The sequence below is a fragment of the Podarcis melisellensis genome (genome assembly GCF_964234715.1).
Source record: "Podarcis melisellensis genome assembly, chromosome: 13".
Lineage (NCBI taxonomy): Eukaryota > Metazoa > Chordata > Lepidosauria > Squamata > Lacertidae > Podarcis > Podarcis melisellensis.
Window position 1 is genome coordinate 25,033,020 of NC_138545.1, and position 26,285 is coordinate 25,059,304.

The 26,285-nt window shown below is 39.6% G+C and overlaps 1 protein-coding gene and 1 pseudogene across 2 annotated transcripts in view; both read right to left on the reverse strand.

Moving 5' to 3' along the window:
- Positions 1 to 3,848: 3,848 nt before the first annotated feature.
- On the reverse strand, positions 3,849 to 15,216 carry LOC309354802 (olfactory receptor 14I1-like; the record flags this gene model as incomplete). Its single annotated transcript, XM_081885071.1, has 3 exons — positions 3,849 to 4,508; positions 11,154 to 11,476; positions 15,123 to 15,216. 3 exons carry the CDS (start codon positions 15,214 to 15,216, stop codon positions 3,849 to 3,851), a joined length of 1,077 nt encoding a protein of 358 aa, XP_081741197.1.
- A 3,231-nt stretch (positions 15,217 to 18,447) lies between these two features.
- Positions 18,448 to 26,285, reverse strand: part of LOC309354803 (olfactory receptor 14A16-like) — a 50,694-nt pseudogene continuing 42,856 nt past the window's right edge. Inside the window, exon 2 of the transcript in view lies at positions 18,448 to 19,337. The product of the transcript in view is annotated as an olfactory receptor 14A16-like (transcript). The remainder of the gene's footprint in view (positions 19,338 to 26,285) is intronic.

Here is a 26,285-nt window from a genome sequence, read left to right on the forward strand (position 1 = left end):
TGGGCAGCTTCCAACATATTAGTATATAAAAAACATAATAAAACATTACACAGTCTTTCAAGTGCTTGAATAATAATTTTAAAAAAAATTGTCACCCTTTTCCATTTTGTGCTTTTTCTTTTTAAGATTTTATTTATACTTTTAATTTTACGACAAACACAAAACAAGAATTTGAATTATTCCACATCATATTTCGACTCCCATCTCCCCTATTTGTGGTTTCTTACATTTATACTTTTTTTTACTGCAATTCCAAGTTAACCTTATTTATTGTTTATCCCAGATAGTCTGTATATGTTTTCTGTCACTGTACATTTTACTTTAGTCCTGCTAATGTCTTAATTTGTTTACAATAATTGTGTAAATAGTCAATAAACGGTTTCCATTCTGCATTAAAAAAATTATCTTGATTTCTTATTCTAAAATTCCTATAATTCCTAAAAGAAAAGCCTCTGGTTTCCTAATAAAAGTTATTTTAAACATTTTTTTTTCAATTCACCATATATCATTTCCCAGTAGACTTTTACCTTATTACAAGTCCACCACATATGGAAAAAGGTACCGTAACTTCTTTACCTTTACATTTCCAACAGGTATTTTATTTAGAGTTACACATTTTTGCTAATCCATTGGGTGTCAAATGCCATCTATACATCATTTTCATATACAGGTAGTTTTTCCTCAAACCATAACTTGCTATAAAACTTAGATCTATATTCCACAACCACTCCCATGCCAACATTTCAATATTATGACCAATATTCATTGCCCGATGTATCATTGAGGATTTCTCTTCTTCATCCACTCTGTGCTTCATTTTAAATCAGGAGATTAGACTGAAACTGGAGATTCATGTTGTACTCCTACAAAGCAATGTAAAAAAATGCAATGCCGTGATGTAACTTTCTTCTTCAGATATAAGATAGATGGGGATGGCTTCAGATTCTTGTCACAATCAAACTCATTTGATTTTGTATCTCTAATACTGGAGACAACGGGAGAAGGAACTGCTAAAGTGGTCAAACCAATCTCTTTGTTAAGGTAATGACCCCAGCCAGCCTGTTAAGTATCCTTATTACATGTCTTTTGACCTAGACAAGTTTGTCTAGTCTCCAGTGGAGCTATGAAGACAAAGAGATTTGACTTCCTCTCTGTGCTGAAGCTAAAGTTATGGGTTTGGGGCTCTGTGGGAACCTAATAGAGTAGAAAGATAGATTTGCCCTCACGGTCACATAACGGCCATGGCAGGTGAAGGGAGGGCCACAGGAATGAACACAGAAGACTGGCATTGGGTTGAATTAGGCCAAAACTGATTACAGGAAAGAGTTGGTTTGGCTAAGGCACTGGGCATGTATCCAGCATCAGGCAGACTGCCTTCCACCTGATAGGAATGTGATGGGGTTGAACTTGTGTTGGACAGTGTTATGTACGGAGTTGAATAGGATCCAAAATGCAGCAGTCTGATTGGTCCTAGAACAATAGGATCCAAAATGCAGCAGTCTGATTGGTCCTAGAACAATGCAGCAGTATGATTGGTCGGCAGGAGCCACCCAACCCAGCTCCAGATAGAAGTGAATCCACAACCTGATTGGCCTACAGGAGAATTCCGGAATTAGCCAATCACGTGCAGCCCATTGTGTAAATAATGTATATAAAGCAGTTACTTTGAGGGGACTTCCATTCCCTCCTCACCACTATGAGCTGAATAAAGAGCATGAAATCCACTCTCGACTCTGAGTATATTACAGACAGTTGCCCCCAACATGGATTGGATGCCACGACCCCACACAGGCCACCATTGTCAGAGGTGTATAGGCCCATTGGTCCCCCAGTGGACTCCTAGACAGAGTCACCCCTCCTGTAGGAGAAGGAACTGCAGTCTCTTTTTTAAGCACCCTTTTTCACATGTCTCAAGAGTTTGCTCCTCATTCCCTGCAGCTTGATGCCACATCATCCTAGGTGTAGGAATTTGTCATTGTGTAGACTTATATGGGGCTAGGAACACACAAATACATGATTAACTGAAACCTAAATTATGGCATGGGGAGGGAAGGACTCCTTAGAACCCTGAAGGAGGAGAAAGATGTGTTGGGCAGTTAATGTTATGGCCCTTCCATCCTTTGCTCAGATGTGTGTGTCTGTCTGTGTGTGTGTGTGTGTGTGTGTGTGTGTGTGTGTACCATTTATTAAAAGACCAGACTCCACTGACTTAGTGACTTTCATTCTAAAAACACCAAAACTGAAGTTAAGTGCTTGTGTAACTTATTTTAAATATATATATTGTATGACTAATAACAACAACAACAACAACAACAACAACAACAACAACAACACTTTTATTGATCTTGAACATTGCACTTTGTAGCCAAGACGTTGTACATCAAACAACCTTTCTTGTCAGGAAACAAAGAAAATAAATGAAGTAAAAAGAGAGGGAAATAAGATAAAGAAAAATGATGTGTGAATGAGAAAAGGGGCAACATAACAAAACAAAACAAATAGATTGAAAGGCAAAATATCATCATTTACATTGTCATTCCAGAAATGTAAAAATAAAACCCATAGCTCAATAAATTTGTTTTCTTGATAATTATGTACAGTATTGTTTTATGTAATTATGTAAGTTTTATCGTTAAGATAAATTTGCCAGGTTTTCCTTAGCCAATGAGTTGTACCTTTTTCTTGATTTTATTTTTGTAAACTACTTTGAGTCTTGTTTTTTAAATAAGTGTGGGGGGTATTTTTTCCATTTTTTGTGCAATATACCATTTTGCTGTTAGCAGTGTAGCAGCCCGCTGTAAATCAGTATTACTGACTTCAGAATGAACTTTCAAAAAGAAGAGTTATTTTAGGGTTTCTGGGAAGATCATAGCCTGTACTTCTTTCAGTATTTCCCCCCAGACATTCTTAATGTATTTTAATAAGGGATTTTTAGCGAAGAACTTATACAGATGAAAGTGATATAAAACAAACATCAAACAGCAATACATAAATAAGGCTCTTACATGAATGATATAATTTACACAAGTGTCCTAAAATAAATAAAACAGAGCACTGTCATACTGAACTTCTATGTTTCAGATTGTGTCAGCAGACAACCTCTTCTGAAGCTTGGTATTTGTTCTGGCTTATCTCTACAGCAGTTCCTTCAAATGTATTGACACTTGGGAACTAAAACTTGCAGCTAAAACAAAAACATCAACTAACAAGAACTTACAGTGCTGCAGACATTCCTAACTCATTTTAAAACTTATGGGGAACATCATAAGATTCAGGGCCTTAGAGAAAGGAGACAACAGGCATAACCCAAATTACTCTGAGATAATGAATTTGCTGCCCATAACAGTGGCCACATCTTGCCTCAAATCTCCCACTGAGTATGTGTAACCTTGTTATACTGCTATACATAAGTGGATTACCTTCTGCCCTCGTAACAACATGTAGTAGATTCCAGGTCAGTATCCTAGAGGCATTAAAGAGATGTCAGAAATTTGTTCTAAGAGTGGCACTCAACCTCTCATGAAAAAATATTTATTTGTTCACTGGCAAATAGTCTCTTGGTAGACTTGTCTTACCTGGAAGGAAGCATTCACGTTTTTCAAAATTTCTCTGGTCTTTTAATGGAGGAATTTGGGGGCAATTGGAGAGAAACATGTACATATACCAAAATGTTTATATGCATTTAATTTAGCAGATGCCAATCCTAACCTAAACCTAAACTCCCATCATACTTTACCATTGTCCACACAGACTGAAACTGATGAGAGTTGAAGTCTAAAACAGATGGAAGGCATCAGGTTGGCTAAAGTATAAGTTTGTATGAAGAGCTATCACCAAGAAGTTTGTGCTTAGGGATGAAATTCAGAAAAGGGATTCTTAGAAGAGCCCTTCAGATTCAATATTTTCCACAGAGCAACCTTGATATCTTTGTTCCTCAAGCTGTAGATCAGTGGATTCATCAGGGGTGGAACCACAGAATATATAACTGCAAACGCCAAATCCAGATCAGATTGTGAATTAGTGGGAAGCCTGAGGTAGGCAAAAATTCCAGTGAATACAAACATGGAGACCACAATAAGGTGGGGAAGGCACGTGGAGAAGGCCTTTTGTCTTCCCTGCACCGAGGGAATTCTCAGCACTGTAGTGAAGATTTGGACATACGTTACAATGATGAAAATGAAGCAACTGAGCACTATGCTAACACTCAGCACAAGAACACCAACTTCAACTAGGTATAAATCAGTGCAGGAGAGCTTGAGCAACTGTGGGATTTCACAGAAGAACTGATCAACCACATTAGAGCAGAAGGAGTTTGCAAAAGTGCTACTTGTGTGTACTATTCCATAGAGAAGGCCGCTTATCCATGCACTTGCAACCATTTTCATACAGGCTACTTTGTTCATTATTGTCTCATACTGCAGCGGGTTGCAAATGGCAACATAGCGATCATGTGCCATCACTGTGAGGAGGGCAAAATCTGATGCTACAAAAAAGAGTAGGAAGAAAACCTGGGCAACACATCCAGAATGAGAAATCAATCTGGTATTAAATAAAGAATTAACTATGGATTTAGGTATAGCTACAGAAATTGAACCAAGGTCCAGCATTGCTAGGTTCATCAGGAAGAAGTACATGGGAGTGTGGAGGTGATTGTCAGAGACTATTGCAGATATGATGAGAAGATTTCCAGTCACAGTTGCTAAGTACAATGCCAGGAATACAAAGACGTGCAAGAGCTGCAGCTCTCGAATCTCAGAGAACTCCAGCAGTAGAAAATGGGACACGAAACTCATGTTGGCTGTAGTTTCCATCATTACAAATTGTATGCTATGTCAAAGAAAAGGAAAAGAAATAGATACATGTAACACTTCACTAAAATCTGCCAAGTACAGAAGTTAAGCAATGGTACTTGATTTGCATTCATGTCAACATTTGTGGTCTAGGTGCTGGGTAGCATGGGTCTTACCTGAGATGCTTGAGGAATTCAATTTCTGTGAATTCTGAGGTGAACTCAGTTGATCTACCCCTGCTAGACTCTTGTGCAGATCATGCCAAGATTATCCTTTACATTCTGCATTCTTTTGAATTCTGCAATACAGTTCCAACTCAACGCCCCCCTCCCAAAAAAAACCTCTACTGGAATGTGCATTTGGATACAATATATTTAGAAATGCATATACTGATGTAAGATGTATAAGTATACATTTTATATACATGTATGCATTTCTAAATATATTGTATCCAAATACATACCATATTTGGATTTAAGTAAATATATATGTTATATAAAAATACTTTACAGTGGTACCTTGGTTTACAACCATGATCCGTTCTGGAGGTCCGGTTGTAAACCAAAACAGGTTGTAACCCAAGGCACGCTTTCGCCGATGTCGCCTCCAAAAAAGAATGGGTTGTAATCCAAAAAAGGGACACGCATCCAGGTTTGATGTGGTTGTAATCCAAAATGGTTGTAAACCAAAGTACCATTGTATAATAAAATAGAAGTTGGAATCCAGATCGTAGTCTGGGAGTACTCCTACATTCCAATTTATCACTAGCAGTGGTTCTCAACCTTTTGGGGGGGCCAAGGTCCACTTAAGCATCTCTAAAATCCTGATTCCCCCCCCCAACATATAATTGTTACAACAACAACAACAATCTTTATTACGGTCCAGAGACCAACAAAACATTACAAATCAATACAGAGTTCATACAGCCTACCTCCAGGTTAATCAAGCACTTTGTTTGGAATATAGGGCTCATTTGTTCTTTCAACCACCGATAAAAACTTTGCCACTGCCAAAGTTCTAGCTTTTGTCCGGTCTTCCAGTAGGAACCTGACATAGTGAGCCTCTGACTTTCCCGGGAAAGGCACCAGCAAGGGTAGTATCAGTTCAGCCCTGGCCTGCTCATACTTCGCACAATGTAACAAAATATGATTTATGGACTCGATGTCTTGAGCACACGAGCAAAGTCTGTCCTGGTAGAGAACTCCTCTCAACCTACCATCCAGCACTGCAGAGGGGAAGACATTCAGTCTGGCCTTGGTGAAAAGGCTTTGATAGTTAGGTACTGTCAGGTTTTTGATGTAAGGTGTTAACTCAAAGACATACCCATATTGAACTCCTGCTGCCAGTGGACTACAGACTGCGTGTGACCGAGATCGCAAGTCACTGTGTGCATTGTCCCATAATCTTTGCTTTAAAGCCTTTTGGGCGCCTTCATAGCCCAGGTAATACAGTTGGGGGGGAGACAGACCAATAGAGGTGGCTTTTTTAGCCATGGTTTTCTGCCATTTGCTGACAAATTCCTCATTGGTGATATGTTGGTACAGACCCTTCCCTAGATTAAATTTTGTTATTATTCAAAAAGTGAACTCCTATTCACATGGAGGAAGTCTAAAAGGCCATTGACTTGGTCTGACTCATTCTCAGATTGCCCCCCTTAAAAATGAAAATGCTCCCCTCTTGGGCGTGTGCCCCACGTTGGGAACCATGGCACTAGAGTCTCAAGTCTCTGTAGCCAGGGGTGCTTATGCCTGGTTGGCATATGACCATTATTGGGCCATGATAGCATAGCCTCAGTTGTCCATGCTCTAATGACCTCCTATGTAAGTTATTTAAAATGTACTCTGCATGGGGCTGCTCTTGAAGATGGTCCAGGAGCTACAGTTAGTGCAGAAAATAGCTGCTAAGTTGGTAAGTGCAACAGTCTGATTGGATCATGTGTCCAAATGTGTTTTGGCTTTAACAACCCTCTGCACTGGGGTATGTATATTGTAAAAGCAGTGCTTTTACATGTCTCAGTATGTGTTTCAACAGCCGTCCTTTATTACAATATGATTATATATCTCCAAGTTTGCAGCAGCATGCGTGAGCCCAGTTACACGCTATATCAAGCTTAGTTTTCCCCAATAGCTCCTCTGGCATAAGTTACAATGCTTCCTATTAGGATTGCTCTGCCTATGCTTTGTAAAAGACCACTCTATTTCTATTATCAGAATGCTCTAATTAAACTAGCAGTACAAACACAAAATGCTTCACTTGAGCTCAGGATAACCATTTTAAATTTTCTAATTTCAGTGAGTTCAGCGTTAACATAAATATCTTCCCAAAATAGTTTTTCTGACTATAGTAGTTCCTAACTGAGTGGATCTTGCCCTAATAGTTAAACTCAAAGTGTACTGAAAGTTGTGCAGAATTTCGAAAGCCCTACAGCCCCAGCCCCACCAATTTCACATGGGTTCGCACCCCTTATTCTGCAAGGAGGCTTTTCATAGGTTACAAACTGCTGCCTGAACTTACTTAAGGCAAATTATGTTAGGATTCAAACAAGAGTTTTTAGTGGCTACAAACTCACCAAGTCAGGACCACAAAGGCATACCATAATTAAGCTCCAATCAATTATAACCATTATAAGAGTTTCCTTACTGCTTTTCCAAGATATCTGAATGTTTCAATTTCATTTCATTTTACAGTGCAGTCTAAACCCAGGCTTTACCGAAATGATGGAATTTGGATTTGGTAGATCTCGGGCATTCCCATCTGAGCTGGGGCTATGCTAGCATATGTTCTTTACCCCACTTGAGCTAGAAGTATACTGGCATAAGTCCCTCAACTTCAGCTCCAAAAGGCAGATTTCCGTGAACAATGAAGCTGCCCACAGAAAACTACACTAGCAATTTCTAAATTTTCATTATATAAATAACTCACCATCTTCTTTCTAGACAATGCAGTCACCAGATGCAGCTTCTTCATTTGCTGCTTCCAAGTGATGTGTATCTGTCTAGCTATCCGGGCTGTTTTGAAGTTCTTCAGCTCTTCTTTGTTTTGAGACTCATGAAGATCTTTTTAAAAGGATGATACAAATTTGTCACCCTGAGGCAGAGTTTTGTTAATCAGTTTATGTGAACCTTGAGTCTTGGTCCCAAGAGCCCCAAATAATTCTCCCAGATAAGCATGCAGATAAAAGTTAACTTACCTACACTGTGCACTATTTCAAATTTATCTACTCCTCACAATGTCTCTTTCTGTACTACAATAAAGATGTAAAGGCTCATTGGTAACTAGCGTAAGGATGGCCCTCTATTTGAATAGTTGTCAGAGGGCAGTGCTTTTATGTTCTCTATTTGATATCTACTTACAATTACTGGGTCCCAAGATCCAGGTTTGGGGCAAGTATACACTTCGGTGAAAGAATCCCGGCAGAAATTTAAAAGTCACAAAATATGCAGGAAAGTAAAATATAGAAATATAGGCTGCTTGACCTTTAAAATATACCCTTCAAAGTGAGTTCCAAAGTTTCATTTTCTCTCAGCATAGGAAAATACCACATTTTTGTAAGTTAAAAATTGGTTTCCATGTAAACTTTTCAAAGGTCAGGTTCACATGTTTTTCCATACATCAGTCAAAAAAGTTGCACACGCAGTAAAATCAGGCTTAGTTGCAAAGTGGTGAAAGTTATTGGTACAGAAACTCAATAGTTTATAGGAACTCAATAGAGGCTTGTTAGAGCCATGTGACTAAGCCATGTGATGCACCCATCACCCTATTTGCCTCTCTTCCTACACTGAGGGAAAGTTCTGTGCCTATAATGTAATGTATAGTTTCAGTTGTAGATAAATATAAAACGTTATTAAACCCATTTAGAGAATAGGTTGTCAATGGTAGAAATCCAAATGAATTTCCCCCCAAATTGTCTATGGGGGGGTATTACTTGAAATACTTAGGTAGGCAATAAATGAAACACCAATTTAATAATTAAAGGCATTTATTTGCTAAACAAGAACAAAACAAAGCAAAGTATATAAATTCAGATAGCTTTGAGTTACTGGGAAATTTCCTCCAGAGCAGCAGCACATCATTTTACACCTTCGGTCAAAGACTGGCATTGGTATCTCTTTAAGCAGGGGCACTACTGGTCCTAATATACTATCTGAGTGTGAGAATATGGAAGACAGCCACATTCTTGGGGTCAACCAGGGAAAGGACCAATGATTTACATCAAAAGGTTGGCAAACTGCCATCTCCACTGTCAGTCTAATATGCACTTATCCCTATCATGTCCATGATCTTGCTAACCCATAAATCAATGACAAATCTTGGCATTCAACCCAGATTGACCCCATGTACTGATAAGATACACCACCACAATCATGCCAGTTATCTCTATAGTCCAAAAATAAGCTTGCATTCCATTATATGACGTCTACCATATATAGTTAATTCCTCAAAACATGCAGCTTAAAATGTCAAAAAATTGCAGTGGCTGTCCATTAGCTAAGGAGGTTCAAGTTTTATACATGTCCTACATAAGACCCCAGAGGTGTACTATGTTCAAATGCCACTTTTTCCACGTGATCACAACATGCCTTGAATATTTTACAATACACCTACATCACCCTTTTGTTTTGATGATCAATGGGGCAGTGAGAACTGTCATGAGTTACTTGGACTTGGACTTGCCTGTGTACTAAGAATGCCAGAGGAAGCTGTTCTTCATATTTCATCTTTAGAGGGAAAACACCATGTATTATTATTATTATTATTATTATTATTATTATTATTATTATTATAATAGAATTTCAATTATAAAGAAATAAAGTGATACAGAGAAAAAAGGGGGAAGTGATGGGGAGAAGAACAAAGATATGTATAAGAAAAATACACAGAGGTACCTTGGTTTAAGAACAATTTAGTTTATGAACAACTTGGATTAAGAATGCAGCAAACCCGGAAGTACATAGGTGTTTTGGTTTCTGAACTTTGCTTTGGAAGCAGAACATGTCCCGCTTCCTGTTGAGTGTGTTCCATTTGTAAATTGAGTCCCCCGCTGCTATGGGAAAGCACACCTTGGTTTAAGAAGACTTTGGTTTAAGAACAGACTTCTGGGACAGATTAAGTTCATAAACCAAGATACCACTGCATATAGAAAAATGCAATGTACTTTACTCCCATACATTCTTATATAAATAACCTCCTACATTCTGTATAAATTCATTCCAAATATTGACATATTTATCCAAAAAAAGTCTAAGTCTGTAAACAGTCCGTTCACAAGTTGTGAATGTTGTTATATTGTCGATCCATTGATTAAAGGGTATCATATATTTATTCTTCCAATTCATGTATGATGTATGATTTCTGTGATGGTGACCCAAGTATGGAATCACTTCCAAAAATGGGTACTCTTAGCACCAACATACTATTCTTTTTTTTACAGAAGGTTAAAGCTTTATTGTTTTCCCAGGCATTTTTATTTTTGATTATGATATTTCTAATCAGGTTGAATGTCTTTATTCCTCTTCATTTCATTGTATTGTTGATCTGTTATTTCTCAATGTATTTGTCATTTTACATTTATCTCAATACCCTCCTAAATTACTGATTTATTTTTAATGGAAGGGATGGATAAAATATAATTGCATTTAAAAAACAAACAAACCACAAAACACGGTGCACCATTGCTTAGATAAAGGCTAAGACGTGTGGGTACACACACAGTTAAAGAAGGAAACTGGATGATGTGTTTTGGCTAAAACCTAATAGCTTTGACAAGGCAGCCTTGATCTCCTTGTTTCTCATACTATAAATCACTGGATTCAACATGGGTGGAACCATAGAATATACCACAGTAAATACGAGATCCTGATCAGAAGGGGTGTTAGATGTAGGCCTCAGGTAGGCAAAGAATCCAGTAAATAATAATGTGGAGATAACAATGAGGTGAGGAATGCAAGTTGAGTAAGCCTTTTGCCTTCCCTGCGCAGAGGGAATTTTCAACACTGCATAGAAAATCTGCACATAAGTTACTATGATGAAGGTAAAACAGCTTAGTCCTATGATAATGCTCAACATAACAGCTCCAATTTCAATTAGATATAAATCTGAGCACGCAAGCTTCAGTAATTGTGGAATTTCACAGAAGAACTGATTGACAACATTGGAGCAAAATGGGGTTGCAAAGGTGCAGCTGGTGTGTAGTACTGCATGGAGAAGACCACTAGTCCACACACATGCCAGCATTTGTATGCAGGCTTGCTTGTTCATCACCATCTCATAGTGCAATGGATTGCAGATGGCAACATACCTATCATAAGCCATGAGTGTAAGAAGGGAGAAATCAGATGATAAAAAAAAGAAAAAGAAGAGTACTTGAGCAACACATCCAGAATAAGAAATGTGTCTAGTATTTAAGATAGAATTGGCTATGGATTTGGGGATAATAACTGAAATAGAACCAATGTCCTGCATGGCCAAGTTCATCAGAAAGAAGTACATGGGAGTGTGAAGGTGATGGTCAATAGCTATTGTGCAAATGATGAGAAGATTCCCTGATATAATTGCCATGTACAACACCAAGAACCCAATAAAGTGTAGAATCTGCAGTTCCCGAATCTCAGAAAATTCCAGGAGTAGAAATTCAGTCACTGAGGTTGTGTTCCATTGTTTGCCCTCAACAGTCTGTTGCATAATTTCTGCATAAGAAAACATAATGGAAATTATAACACTTATGATCTACTCTGCTAACAATGTCAGTTTCAATTTCAATAATTCAAATTATGATGATTTTGCTTCCAGCCCTCTCACTCTGTTTTGTTTTGTGCTTCAGGTCAGAGGAAGAGGAAAAAGAAGAAGAAGAAGAAGAAGAAGAAGAAGAAGAAGAAGAAGAAGAAGAAGAAGAAGAAGAAGAAGAAGAAGAAGAAGAAAGTCAGATTAGCCTCAACCAGGGCCAGGGCCTTTTCAACACTGGCTCCGGCCTGGTTGAACGCTCTGTCTCATGAGACCAGGGCCCTGTGGGATCTGATTTCTTTCTGCAGAGCCTGTAAGACAGAGTTGTTCTGCCTGGCCTTTGGCTTGGAACCAGCCTGATCCCCTCCCCCTCTTTCCTTTTCCTTCTGTGATAGAACCCCTATTTGGGGACTTCCCTGGCTTTTCTGGCCCATGTAGGACCAGTCTGGATAGTTGGTCTTCATGAAGATTTGACATTTTCTCCCCCCAAACAGTTTTTGATCTGGGCTTCCACTGAAATGAGGCTGCATTTTAAGTAGTATTTTAATCTTGTTTTTAAGTTGTATTTTAATCAATTGTTTTTATACCTGATGTTAGCCACCCTGAGCCCGGTCTTGGCCGGGGAGGGCAGGGTATAAATAAAATTAAAGAAAGACAGAAAGACAAAAAGACAAAAAGAAAGAGGAGGAGGAGGAGGAGGAGGAGGAGGAAGAAGAAGAAGAAGAAGAAGAAGAAGAAGAAGAAGAAGAAGAAGAAGAAGAAGAAGAAGAAGAAGAAGAAGAAGAAGAAGTTGTTGAGCTACCAAGGTCAAGACTGGTGTCTCATTCTATAAACATTCATACTACAGCTGCAGCAGCTACTGCCTCCAATATTTCAAACAATAGATTATTAGGAGCACCATATGCAAAGGACTTTCTTTTATCTAGACTTTATTCATTTATTCAAACACGTGTAGTAGAACTATGATTTGTTTAGACACTGGAAAAGGGAAGCATGAAGAAGAAGAAGAAAAGAAGAAGAAGAAGAAGAAGAAGAAGAAGAAGAAGAAGAAGAAGAAGAGGAGGAGGAGGAGGAGTAGTTTGGATTTGATATCCCGCCTTTCACTCTTTCACTCCCCTTCAGGAGTTTCAAAGCGGCTAACAACCTCCTTTCCCTTCCTCCTCCACAACAAACACTCTGTGAAGTGAGTGAGGCTGAGAGACTTCAAAGAAGTGTGACTGGCCCAAGGTCACCCAGCAGCTGCATCTGGAGGAGTGGGGAAGCAAACCTGGTTCGCCTAGATTACGTGGCTACCGCTCTTAACCGCTACAGCACACTGGCGAGAAGAACAGATCAAAAGACCAATAAATAATTACAGTACATAAATCGGATTCTCCTAAATTGAGGATTCGCGTTGTGCGTGGGCCTTGGGATGCTCCCTTCCACCTGTTTTTGCCTACCTCTTAGCAATCGTCACAACTTTGTAAGGTTTGGCAGTTAGGCATTGGCTTAGTGAGATGCGGGGGAGGGGAGGTGCAGCCATCACCTGCCCCTCCACGTACAAGGGTATTCTGTTAGAAGAATTCATGGGTCTGGATCTCGTCCAAAGTCTGCTTGAGTGGCTAAGGCCATGCAAGGACCACAGGAACCCCAGAGTGCGCTTTAGTTGGTTGCCATCAATGGAGCTCCCTCTTTTGGTGGTTTACCCTTCCAGACTCCCTGCAAGGCGGGCAGGAGTCAGATATAGTGTTGCCAATGCCTAAGCCAATACCACTCACATTCTGTATTCAATAAAGTTGTGGCCTAAATTTGCCCATTAACATTTAAACTAAAATATTTGTGTCAATGTGTCTTTATTGTGTGTTTTTTTGGGGGGGGGGGCTATTCCGGGGCCTTGATGCGCAAGCAGTAAATGCATCAGGGAAAGAAAATTGAATCAGATTGTTCATCCTAATAAGAATATGTATCATCATCTAGCTACGAAATGAGAGCTAGACAATAATTCTTCATCTAGCAATAGCTTTGGGCAAGAAAGCTCTGAGGTTTTCCATCTAAAAGTGATTCCATTCACTTCAGTGGAGGAACTAATCAACTTATCCAAGTGATAAAAATGCACATTGTCTTCATTCTCGGAATATGCTTGTTGGGGGAAATCCACTGAATCAAAATGAATAGAGTTATATGTATACTGTAAAGCACTGATGGGTGCAAAACAACAGAAATAGTAATAAAATTGATTGTTGGGCTTTAGACTGCAGTAAAAAATGTGTTTTTGTGCCTAGACTTCTGACAATCCTGTGATTGGTGGAAATGGATATCCTCGCCCCATTGGATCCATTTGTTTTGTTGTTGATAATGTTTCAATATTTTACTTGCTTTATATTATTTGGTTGTTATTATGTTTATTATATTGTACCCAACTATAGATTTATTCTTATTGAAGTGTGGGTTATGAAATATTTAAATAAAATAAAGCTGGTTTTATTTGCACCCATTGTACCCATCATACACTATCACTAACCTTAGTGTCATTACAGTAAAGTAAAACTCAAGAACTTGGAAAACTTGAAACTTGAAACATTGTTAGATAAGTTCTTTTCCCTTTCTGACAGGTGTTTCCAGTTGAACTGGGAAAGAAAACAGCAAACAGCCTTAACTGAAACATTTCTGCAACAGAGATCTCTTTATTCTAAGCCCTCTGAAAACATCCCAGCATCTAGACAGACAGCTGAGATTCACTGAAAAGCTAAGATGCATTCCAGTCTACAGCAGTACCATTAGTGACACAAAGAGGGAGGAAACAAAAAAAGCACCCGGGAAAGAAAAAAGAGAAGACATTTAAAGGAGGTGATTGGTGTGCAGAAAGGTTGTACTGTTTCACATGGCATATCAACATGTTCAAAGAGCTCTTCATCCAGGAAGAAACCCCTATATGCACAACACTCACATAGCATCAATAACGTATCACCTTGAAAGAAGTTGTGCTTGTATACAAAGTACTGGGAAGGAGCTGTCACTCAGTAGGAGAACAAAGGGACATCAGTTCAGACCATTGGTGCATCTAGTTCAATGTCATCCACATTGATTGGCAGTGGCTCTGCAGGATTTCAGATAGAACTCCTTGTTAGCATTACCTGGAGATGCCAGAAATTTAACCAGGAATCTTCTGCATGATCTTCAATCCCAGAAATCTCTATTTAAATGTGCAAGTAACAGATGATGGTTAAGGTGTCTTTCAGCAAAGTCCCTGGGAAGATCCTAAGAAGATGCTGATACTCAGAGTAGACAAAATTGGACTGGAAGGAATGATTTAAAGTAAGGCAGCTTCGGTTGTCCACTGCACACACAAAAACCACCACTGATTAAAGAACCATTTAGATGTGATGCTGGCCCAGATGGAACTCATTAACAACCTTCTAAAGCCTTTGCATGCTTAGGATTGTGTTTAAATTGGCTCTTGTGCAGAAAAGAAGAAGAAGAAGAAGAAAAAGAAGAAGAAGAAGAAGAAGAAGAAGAAGAAGAAGAAGAAGAAGAAGAAGAAGAAGAAGAAGAAGAAGAAGAAGAAATGCACTAGGGGTTTGGGGAGGAGGAATACACATCATACATAATGCTAGTAGCATGAACAACACTCACTGTGTACATCATTAATAATACATGGTAATACCCACACAGAAGCATCAAATATGGTGCTCATTTTTAGACTGTCTGCATAGTTGGAGTGATCCATGTTATAAGTAACTTGCAGGCATTGTGACAAATGCTCAAAGCCTCCCTGTCACTAGAAAACCTCTATCTCTAAAGTTATATCTATAAATAACTTACAATTCGTTTTCTTTGCGGATTTCTTCTAGCTCCAGATGAAGAATCTTCTCTCAGATTTTAGAGCACTGTGCCACTAACCAGTCATGACAACAAACAATTCTTTCTGTGGTGGCAGTAACTAATTTATACATGTTTTGTATTGCTGGAGACATATTCTCAAGAGTTCAGTTGAACAGCTCTAGAGACATGTAGTGGAAAAAATAACTTTGTGGTCTGTGGTTCTGCCTATATGATTTGCAGAGATTGGCTCTATGTAGGGGCATTAGAATGACAGAACATGTGAGTGGTTGTCCCCCCACATATATGATGACAATTTTACATGTTTTAATATGATATGTAGGAACATGTTCGATGACATGATGCATAGAAGTCTGAGTATTGCAGCGTTTCTCCCTTGAAACATTGAGCGTTTGTAGGTCAGTAGGCAGTAGCATCTTTCTAGAGGTGATGTTGCTTTTAGTGGGATGGGGTAAGGTACCAGTGAGAATAGGGAAGCTTGGAGTTGGTGGTAATGGTCTCACAGGTTCACACCTCTGTGGCTGCCCCTGCCTTGGAGCTCCCGAACCTTGCCACCACCTCTTCTTGCCACTGCTGCTTCCCACAACCTACCAGTGATGTAGTTAAGTTAAACAAAGAAAGGATTATGAGGGGGAAATGGATAATTTGGGGGAAGCCAATATCTCCTCCCATTTCCCTCCCTGGTTTGTGATATTGGGATCTCATATTTGATCAAACTTCTCTGTTTCCTATCCAGCTACCCTGTTCCTCAGAGAAGGAAAGCATAAGGTGAACAGTTTAAAATCTAGGGAGGTGCTATGAATATGACCATTAATAGTAGCAGAAGACAGAACTTGGAAAAGAATGAGAAAGTTGTATGATATATTTTTCTTGAGAGAGGACAAAAGGAGCTTTTTTTTATTTATTCCCATTTGGTGATGGGCTATTCCAAAACAGAATATCAAGCTCTAACTATATTTGTAACATGGGGGATATTCAGTAATCCATTTATTTTCAGTGGTGACATAAATGCCACTTCCAAGAGAGTGAGTTAGATTGAGAAAATGGTGCAGTGAGAAAGTGCTGCAATCTGGTCCAATTTGCTACATCTTCATCACCATCAAGAAGTTCCATGCTTGTAATGTGATTTATCTTTTAAGCTGTAGATTGGTTATCAACAGTAGTAATCCATATGGATTTCTTCTCAGATTGGCTCATGCTTGCCTTACTAGAAATGTTTAATAGAGGGAAGTTCACAGTGTGCAGATTTGAAGTTCTTCCAAAGTTGGATTGTAAATGCAGTAGGCAGAGTATCAGAATGAAGAACTGAGTTCAAATCCCCCTCAGCCTCCCCCTGCCCCAAAATACATACACTGTGGTTGTATTTGAAGCTATTGCATTAGAAATGCATTAGGGGATATGATACTGTGCGTTGTCATTCAGTGTAATGTGCAAAGATATGATACTGTCAGGCATCGGAGTATCCAACCCCCACGGTAGACAAGGAAGTTCTTACCATTTGCTTTTTATTCAATATTCACAGAGAGAAGCTTAGAAATGCAGCCTCTTGGAATAATGGTGTTGCACCAAGTACATCTCAACCCACTTTCTCTCTTACTCATTCGTCAACAGCACCACCACCCTTACGGTTGCTGCTTAAGGCCATCTGTCTCCAAGCCCTCCTACTTTTAATGTTCTCTGGGTTCTGGGAGATGGTGGGTCTGGAATGCATTCTACTGATAACTTGTCAGCCAGCTGGTCAGGCTCTTCCTCCTCCTCTCCCTTTATTTCCCCTCATCTTCCTTTGAGCAGTGACATCCCTCGAACTCCTTTTGTAATTCAGAACTGTCTTCTTCTCTGGAAGGGTCAGGCTAAGGAGGCGGTCTCCACCATTCCTTCTCTGTCCAGTCCCTGACAGATATTCAGCTAGCAAATGTGGGACATTGTAAATCACTTGCAAGCAAGGTTGTTATTGTTTAGTCGTTTAGTCGTGTCCGACTCTTCGTGACCCCATGGACCAGAGCACGCCAGGCACTCCTGTCTTCCACTGCCTCCCACAGCTTGGTCAAACTCATGTTTGTAGCTTCAAGAACACTGTCCAACCATCTCGTCCTCCGTCGTCCCCTTCTCCTTGTGCCCTCAATCTTCCCCAACATCAGGGTCTTTTCCAGAGAGTCTTCTCTTCTCATAAGGTGGCCAAAGTATTGGAGCCTCAGCTTTAGGATCTGTACTTCCAGTGAGCACTCAGGGCTGATTTCCTTAAGAATGGATAGGTTTGATCTTATTGTAGTCCATGGGACTCTCAAGAGTCTCCTAAAGCACCATAATTCAAAAGCATCAAATCTTCGGCGACCAGCCTTCTTTATGGTCCAGCTCTCACTTCCATACATCACTACTGGGAAAACCATGGCTTTAACTATACAGACCTTTGTTGGCAAGGTGATGTCTCTGCTTTTTAAGACGCTGTCTAGGTTTGCCATCACCTTTCTCCCAAGGAGCAGGCATCTTTTAATTTCGTGACTGCTGTCACCATCTGCAGTGATCGCGAGCAAGGTGGTGTACCACAAAAACATATATTTTAAAATCATACGCTATAAAAAAAATGTACATAACCATTATTATCTTTATATAAAAACAGATCATAAGAGCATCAAATCACATACATTCTGTATAGTATACAATATAAAATGGCTCAGTCATCCTTCAGAGAAAGCACTTTTAAAGATGTAAGATTTTGACTTCCTCCTGTTCATGTATTAAGACTGTTAAGAGGAAGCCTGCCATCATTAGGAAAAGAACATCATATGCGTACAAAAGAGAGGGTCTTGTTTGGGGTGGTGCTCCAAATGTCAAATTCCTCCCCTCCAAGACGGGGAGCACCAACTAAGCACGAACACTGTATCCCTTTTTTGGAGCAATGTTAACCCATTTTTAGATTGGGGTATTTTAAAATAGGTTGAATGGTTTTGTTCCTTCCTCTTAATTTTTATTGTATTGTTGGTTTGTTGTTTCATAACAACAGGAATATTGTCCTGAAGTCCATTTTGAATAAAGAAGAAAAGGGGGAGGATAAAAATGTAATAAATTTATTAGAAATCATTGTGCATCACTGTTGAGATGAAGACTTAAACAGATACAGTTAAAAAAGACTTGATGATGTACTTTGACTAAAACTTAATAACTTTGACATGGCAGACTTGATCTCTTTGTTTTTCATACTGTAAATCACTGGATTCAGCATGGGTGGAACCATTGAATATACCATAGTAAATACCAAATTCAGAACAGAGGTAGACTGCAGGTAATTCAGAACAGAGGTAGACTGCAGGTAGGCAAAGAATCCGGTAAAGAATAACGTGAAGATGACAGTGAGGTGGGGAATGCAAGTTGAGTAAGCCTTATGCCTTCCCTGCACAGAGGGAATTCTTAACACTGCATAGAAAATCTGCACATAAGTTACAATGATGAAGGTAAAACAGCCTAGCTCGAGGATAAAGCTCAGCATAACAGCTCCAATTTCAATTAGGTATAAATCTGAGCATGCAAGCTTCAGTAACTGTGGAATTTCACAGAAGAACTGATCGACAACATTGGAGCAAAATGGGGCTGCAAAGGTCTGCTGGTGTGTAGCACTGCATGGAGAAAACCACTGATCCACACACAGGCCACCGCTTGCATGTAGGCTTGCTTATTCATCACCATCTCATAGTACAATGGATTACAGATGGCAACATACTGATCATAAGCCATGAGTGTGAGAAGGAAGAAGTTGGATGATATAAAGAAGTTGAACAAAAGGATCTGAGCTACACATCCAGAATAAGAAATTTGCCTAGTATTTAAGAGGGAATTGGCCATGGATTTGGGAACAATAACTGAAACTTGTTCGAGGTCCTGAATAGCCAAGTTCATCATAAAGAAATACATTGGTCTGTGCAAGTGGTCATCAGAAGCTACTGCAGAAATTATGAGAAGGTTCCCCATTAAGCTTGCCAAGTACAATACTAGAAATATAATGAAGTGCAGAATCTGCAGTTCCCAAGTCTCAGAATCTGCAGTTCCCAAGAATTTCACACACATGGGAACAGTAAAGCAGTAATTGTCACCCTAGAAGACTAATACATTAGATTTGGCTGAATCCTGACCCAAATCAAGAAATTTAGACTTTGGTTCAGTTAGGCGGATTTGTTGGGCTTACAGATTGAGCAGTGGCTGCTGGGTTAGTGATGGAGGGTGCAATTCCACTGATTGCAGGGTGCTGCTTTGTTAGCCCCTTCTCCACAAGAAATCCTCCACTCATGAGTGTGTTTAATAAAAAAATTAAAAAGGAGAAAGAGGCTGCATAGAGGCATGTCCAAGGCCATGACATGGGAACTGATATGTATGTGCACACATAACAAAAAATCCTGATCACCTCACCTGGCCAAAAGCATTCTCCCAGATGCAGCAACGTGCAGCTGACAGGACAGGGTTTCCACAAAAAGAGAAAAATGCTTGATAGAATTGCCATGTACAAATATGCAGATATAAAGAATATGCAGATCCTGAACCTGTGAGAAATTGAGGAGCAGTAGCTGCCCAGGCCCAAGCTTCCCAGGCCCGAGGGCAAGTCCAAGCCCAAGCTGCTCCCAACCAAAAATCCCAGACATTTCCATTAAAATGTAAAAATCCACCTGGATGGCATGTTGCTCCCCAAAATGAGGACATGTCCAGGTTTTTCTGGACATATGGGAATACTACATCATTATCAATTCAGTGAAAGTCTCCATGCTAGAGGTAATCTGTAATGAAGGTGCAGAATCTGAATTTCCATACATATGAAATTCCTATTCGCATGCTTTCTCATTATTTGCATACTTTCTCATCATGGTGCTGATTGAGATTATCTGCACAGTAGACCTGATCTCTGTTACTAGCTTGCATGCATTTCTCTAACTGCCCAAAGTGTCCCTGCCACAAGGAAACCACTCTCTCGAAAGTTATATCTATAAATAACTTACAAGTTTTCTTCTTCATGGATTTCTTTCAGCTCCAGAAGCAGTATCGTCTGTGTCCCTTACCATTCATCAAAACAAAAAAAATTCCTTCCAGTAGCACCTTAAAGACCAACTAAGTTAGTTATGCAGGGTCTGGTGACTTCTGTTTCAGTGTATCTGAAGAAGTGTGCATGCACACGAAAGCTCATACCAAGAACTAACTTAGTTGGTCTTTAAGGTGCTACTGGAAGGAAATTTTTTTGTTTTGACTATGGCAGACCAACACGGCTACCTATCTGTAACCCTTACCATTCATGGCAATGAACAATTCTTTCTATGGCAACAGTAGATGTCACCATAGGACAGTGGCTAATTTATATACATGGTTTGTGTTCCCAGGGACTTATTCTCAAGAGTTCAGTGCAGCAGTGGAAACACACTGAGGCATACACTAGGGAAAAAATAACTTTGTGGTCTGTAGTTCTGCTGATATAATTAGCACAGGTTGACTCCATGTAGGGGTATTAAAATGACAGAGAACTCATGAGACTCAAGTTCTTCTTGGCATGCATATACACACAACATTTTCCAATTTTTGGTATGAGATGTAGGGGCATGTTCTATGACTTGATGTGCAGAGGTCTGAGTACTGTCATGCTTCCCCTTGAAATAATGAGAAAACATGTGAATAGGAATTTCATATGTATGGAAATTCATATTCTGCACCTTCATTACAGATTACGTTACAATTATGGTGCAGTGGGCTATGCATCTACTATCATAATGGGATTTTCACTCTGAGTAAATATTTGAACTTGGCCATGAAGGTCAAACATTTAGCTGTTAAACAACAATAATATGCTTCAGAATGCAGGTGATAACAAAGATAAATTTGGGATTGTGGGTAGACTTGCCTTATGCTGACTCAAACCACAATATTCTTGTTGGCAACAGCTATCCAGGATTTCAGGTAAGGGTCTTTCCCAGCTGTACCTGGACATGTGGATTGAACCCTGACTTGCAGAGTAGATGCCCTGCCATTGAACTATGGACCTTTAAATTTCTGACCTTTCACCAGTAGCCCTCATTCTTGGTCCCACCAGTAGCCCTCATTCTTGGTCCCTCATATAACCTTCTTGATTTGCATTAAGTGGAAATGATTTGAACTTTGATGTTCTCTTTGTAACAGAACAAACCAATGCCAGAACTTTAGAACTTTGCCCATGTATACTTTTTAATGGCTGCACTCCAGTTACACAGAAGTAATAATAATAATAATAATAATAATAATAATAATAATAATAATAATTTATTTACACCCCATCCATCTGGCTGGGTTTCCCCAGCCACTATGGGCTGCTTCCAACAAAATATTAAAATACAATAGTCTGTCAAACATTAAAAGCTTCCCTAAACAGGGCTACCTTCAGATGTCTTCTAAAAGTCTGGTAGTTGTTTTTCTCTTTGACATCTGGTGGGAGGGCATAGCACAGGGCGGGTGCCACTACCAAGAATGTCCTCTACCTGGTTCCCTGTAACTTCTATAGCCATAGCTTCTTCACACACCCTTGTCATACAGACAGGCAAAAGTCATTATCACAGATCAGTGACACATTTCCAGCTTGGCAAAAATACCGAAGGAGGGCTCAGAACAAAGTGAGTGAAGAATGTGTCCAGGAGTGGGGTCATTGTATGGAGCAAGGCCATTGAGTGTGTGTCTTTATAATTAGACATAGCATAAGAAGACTCCTGAGGGCTGAATAGAGAGGTTCAAAACTCCTGATGTAGAGATATCCAATGTCAACATGTGCAGCATTCTTCATTATCTACTGTACTGCTCCCTGTATAATTCTCTTAGGAACATATTTCTGAGAGGAATTCTTTACAGAGTTTCCTTCTTGAATTGTAGGGAAAGAATTTGTTATTTGCTCGAGGTTGGGGATAAACACATTACAATCATACCTTGGATCCCGAACATCTCAGAAGCCGAACATTCCATCTCCTGAACAATCAAAAACGAGAAGTGAGTGTTCTGATTTTTGAACTTTTTTTGGAAGCCAAACATCTGGTGTGGCTTCCACTATTGTTTCCAGCACACCTGTACAATCAGAAACAAGTCAGAAGCTACACCTTGGTTTCTGAACGTTTCAGAAGTCGAACAAACTTCCGGAACTGATTCCGTTCGAATTCGGAGATACGACTATACATATAAAGTTTATATGTCTGTCTTAGCAGCCCAATGCATTATACAAAAGTTCCCATGTTCTGTGGACCAGATATGCTAAAATGTATCCTAATACTATTGGACGCGGGTGGCTCTGTGGTTTAAACCACTGTGCCACTTGGACTTGCTGATCGGAAGGTTGGCGATTCGAGGCCCTGTGATGGGGTGAGCTCCCATTGTTTTGTCCCAGCTCCTGCCAACCTAGCAGTTCGAAAGCATGCAGTGCAAGTAGATAAATAGGTACAGCTCCGGCGGGAAGGTAAACAGTGTTTCCATGCACTGCTCTGGCTTCGCTAGAAGCAGCTTAGTCATGCTGGCCACATGACCCAGAAAAACTGTCTGTGCAAGTGGACAAACACCGGCTCCCTCGGCCTGTAAAGCGAGATGAGCACCACAAGCCCAGAGTCGTTTGCAACTGGACTTAACTGTCAGGGGTCCCTTTACCTTTACCTTATCCCAATACTATTTGTAGTTCTATATTTTTGTGATAACCAATGGTTCTTAGCAAATAAATTGGACTAAAGAGCTATGAGCAGGGATAGATTTTGTTCCTTTCAGTGTCCTGACATTCTAAGATAAACAAACAGAGCCAGTTTTTCCTAATTACATTAGTAAAAAAATACAGACCAGAGAGTCACTTAATGTCCCTGCTACTGAGCTATGTTGGACTCCTGAGAGCAAATCTCTAGGAACACAAGATAGATATTAATAAACCTCCCTAGCATGTTGTCAATTTCATATTGTCTTCATATACCAAAGTGATGGTGAACATTTGTACAGTTTCAGTGGTGACTAGATAGCTCTAACAGTGCTGAAGGAGAAGTGCATCTGAAGTTGAAAGAAATATCTGGAGGAGGAGAGACTGTGATTCATTGATAGAGGACATGCTTTGCAGGCAGAGCCCCAAACTCAGAACCTTGCAACCTCCTGGAAATGCTGGGGAAGACACTTCTGTGAAATCTCATAGAGCAGATGCCAACCAGTACAGACAATACTCGGGTGGATGTATTTGTGGTCTGACTCTTTATACTTACTTTATCAAACCTTTATTAGGCATCTGACTCTTTATAAGGCCGGTTTCTTTTTAAAAAGGTAGGAATATATTCCATTAATAGTTTATTAATTGCTCAACTAATAAAAATAAGTTTCTATTATACTGTATACTCCTCCCCTCCAAAAATAAACATCTTGTTTTTTCTCAATTAATATAATATCTTTCCCCCTCATCACTCTGTATGCCCATGGCATACAGACATATCTCAGAGTACTTATATGAGTTGTATGCCTGAACACGGGAATATTCTTATACCAACATGTGAATCTTGGCATTCATTCAAGGTAATCTGTAATGTAACCGCAGCAATTTGGAATAAGCTGGCTTTAAATTTACTTTCCTTTCTTTTTGTTAAATTCCATTTTCTCAAATATAAAAAGATTACAAAATACCAAATATTTCAATACTTAAAAGAAGACAGGCAAAGAGAAGGAAGGAAGCATATGTAGGTCTGGAAAAAGAAAAGTTAAGTAAATGAGTAAATAATGAATTGTTTAAACTATTCATAAATAAATAACCAAGTGAGAAGACAAATCCTTACAAATTTAATAAATGTTAAAAAAAGAAAGACACAGCGGTTGTATAAATCATGCAGAATTCAGATCCACCTTAATTGAGGAAGACCATAACCATACCTTGCATTACATTCATTAATCTGGTGGTGAGGAACTGGTGGCCCTGCAGCTGTTGCTGGACTCCAACTTTGGTCAGCTCCATTCCTTAAGTCAGGGATGGAGGGAGTTGTTGTCCAGCAACATCTAGAGGACAACCTGACTCTCTCTCTTTCTCATAAAAGGCAGAAGGGGATGGGGAGAAGTATTGTAGCCTATCTTCCTTCACTTACTATTCCAAAATTTCTTGAACAATGCATATTTGTTTTTTCTCTCCCCTTTCTTACCCATAAGATTCAGGTCTGTTTGCTCAAAGTTGCAAATTCCTATAATTTGATGTACAGTACGATCCTCTTAAGTGAGTCAATTCTCCCCCTCCACTGCCAATATTTTGCAGTGAGTAGCAAAGCGGTTAATATCATAGAGAACACAGAAACTCATTCTCTTTAGGAACCATGCCTTTCAAACTCAACTAAAGTTGGAGCCTTCAAAAAGCTTTATTAAAGACTTATGCAGTGGCAGACCTATATTTTTGGGGTCCTGCTACTACATCTCATATTTTGATTAAAACTGCTCTACTGGATTATCTCACGTGTCAAAGGCACTGGTGTAGATAAATATTTCCTATGCCTTATAATTTACAAAGTTAACAGGGGGATGAAAAATAGAGAACTGTCATATACATGTGTGAATAAAGTCTCTTCTGGAGCCTCTCTGGGATTAGGGGCCCTGAAGCTGAAGCTTCATGAGTTTCGTAGTAGATTTACACCTGGACCTATGACTCCCCCATCATGGTATTTGCTGGAATCAAAAAGCTATGGCAAAACAGACCTGGTAAACCCTTAACACATGGAACATGTTGCTACTGTGCCCACTCTGATAAGGATAGGAAGAGCTGCTTCCCTGTCAGGGTCTCGATTTCTTGGCATGGTCCACACACCTATTGCTATTACAGCCTCCTTGTTTCATGCAAAATATACTCCTGCTAAAGATGCAAGCAAGTGCGTATAAGGTAGTGGTTGAGCTAATGGGTATTTCTATTCAGAGCAAACCCAGAGCAAACCTTGTTATTCTATCATCTTCTGCCACACCTTCCTTCCTTCCTTCCTTCCTTCCTTCCTTCCTTCCTTCCTTCCTTCCTTCCTTCCTTCCTTCCTTCCTTTCTCCTCCTCTCTCCCTGCTTTCTTCTCCTTGCCAATGTCTGGCTGTCAGATTCAGAGCGTGACAAATGTCTCAAAATAACAGCCATAAATTGGAATGAATTCTGCAGACATAAAAACAATCACAGTAATAACAAATTGAAATTTCCCAATCCAAGCAAGTGAAGCCTGTCTTCTTACAGCACTGTGCTATTATTTTAACAGTTGACTGCTTCCTTCAATAGGCAGCCCACACTTTCATGAGGAAAAAACCATGGTGAACCAGTCCTTTGTATCAGAGTTCCTGCTTGAAGAGTTTTCAGAGGTTCGGGAAATGCAAATTTTTCACTTCCTTCTATTCCTAGTTTTGTATTTGGCTACAGTAATAGGGAACCTTCTCATCATCTCTGCAGTAGCTTTCGATGGCCAACTGCACACCCCCATGTACTTCTTCCTTATGAACTTGGCCATACAGGACCTTGGATCTGTTTCAGTCATTGTTCCCAATACCATGGCTAATTCCCTCATGAATACCAGACACATTTCTTACTCTGGGTGTGTTGCTCAAGTTCTCTTATTTATTTTCTTTTTAGCATCCAACTTCTCTCTCCTGACCGTCATGGCATATGATCGGTATATTGCTATTTGCAACCCATTACAATATGAGAAGCTGATGAACAAGCAAGCCTGTGTCCACATGATTGCCTGTGTTAGGATCACTGGTCTTCTCTGTGCTGTGTTACACACTGGATGCACCTTTGCAACCCCCTTCTGCTCCAGTGTTGTCAAACAGTTTTTCTGTGAAATCCCACAGTTGCTAAAGCTCTCCTGCTCTGGTTTGAACCTAAAAGAAATTGGAGCTATCGTGCTGAGTATTTTCATTGAATCAGGTTGCCTCTTCTTCATTGTTGTAACTTATGTCTATATTTTCAGCGCTGTGTTAAAAATGCCTTCTATTCAGGGAAGGCAAAAA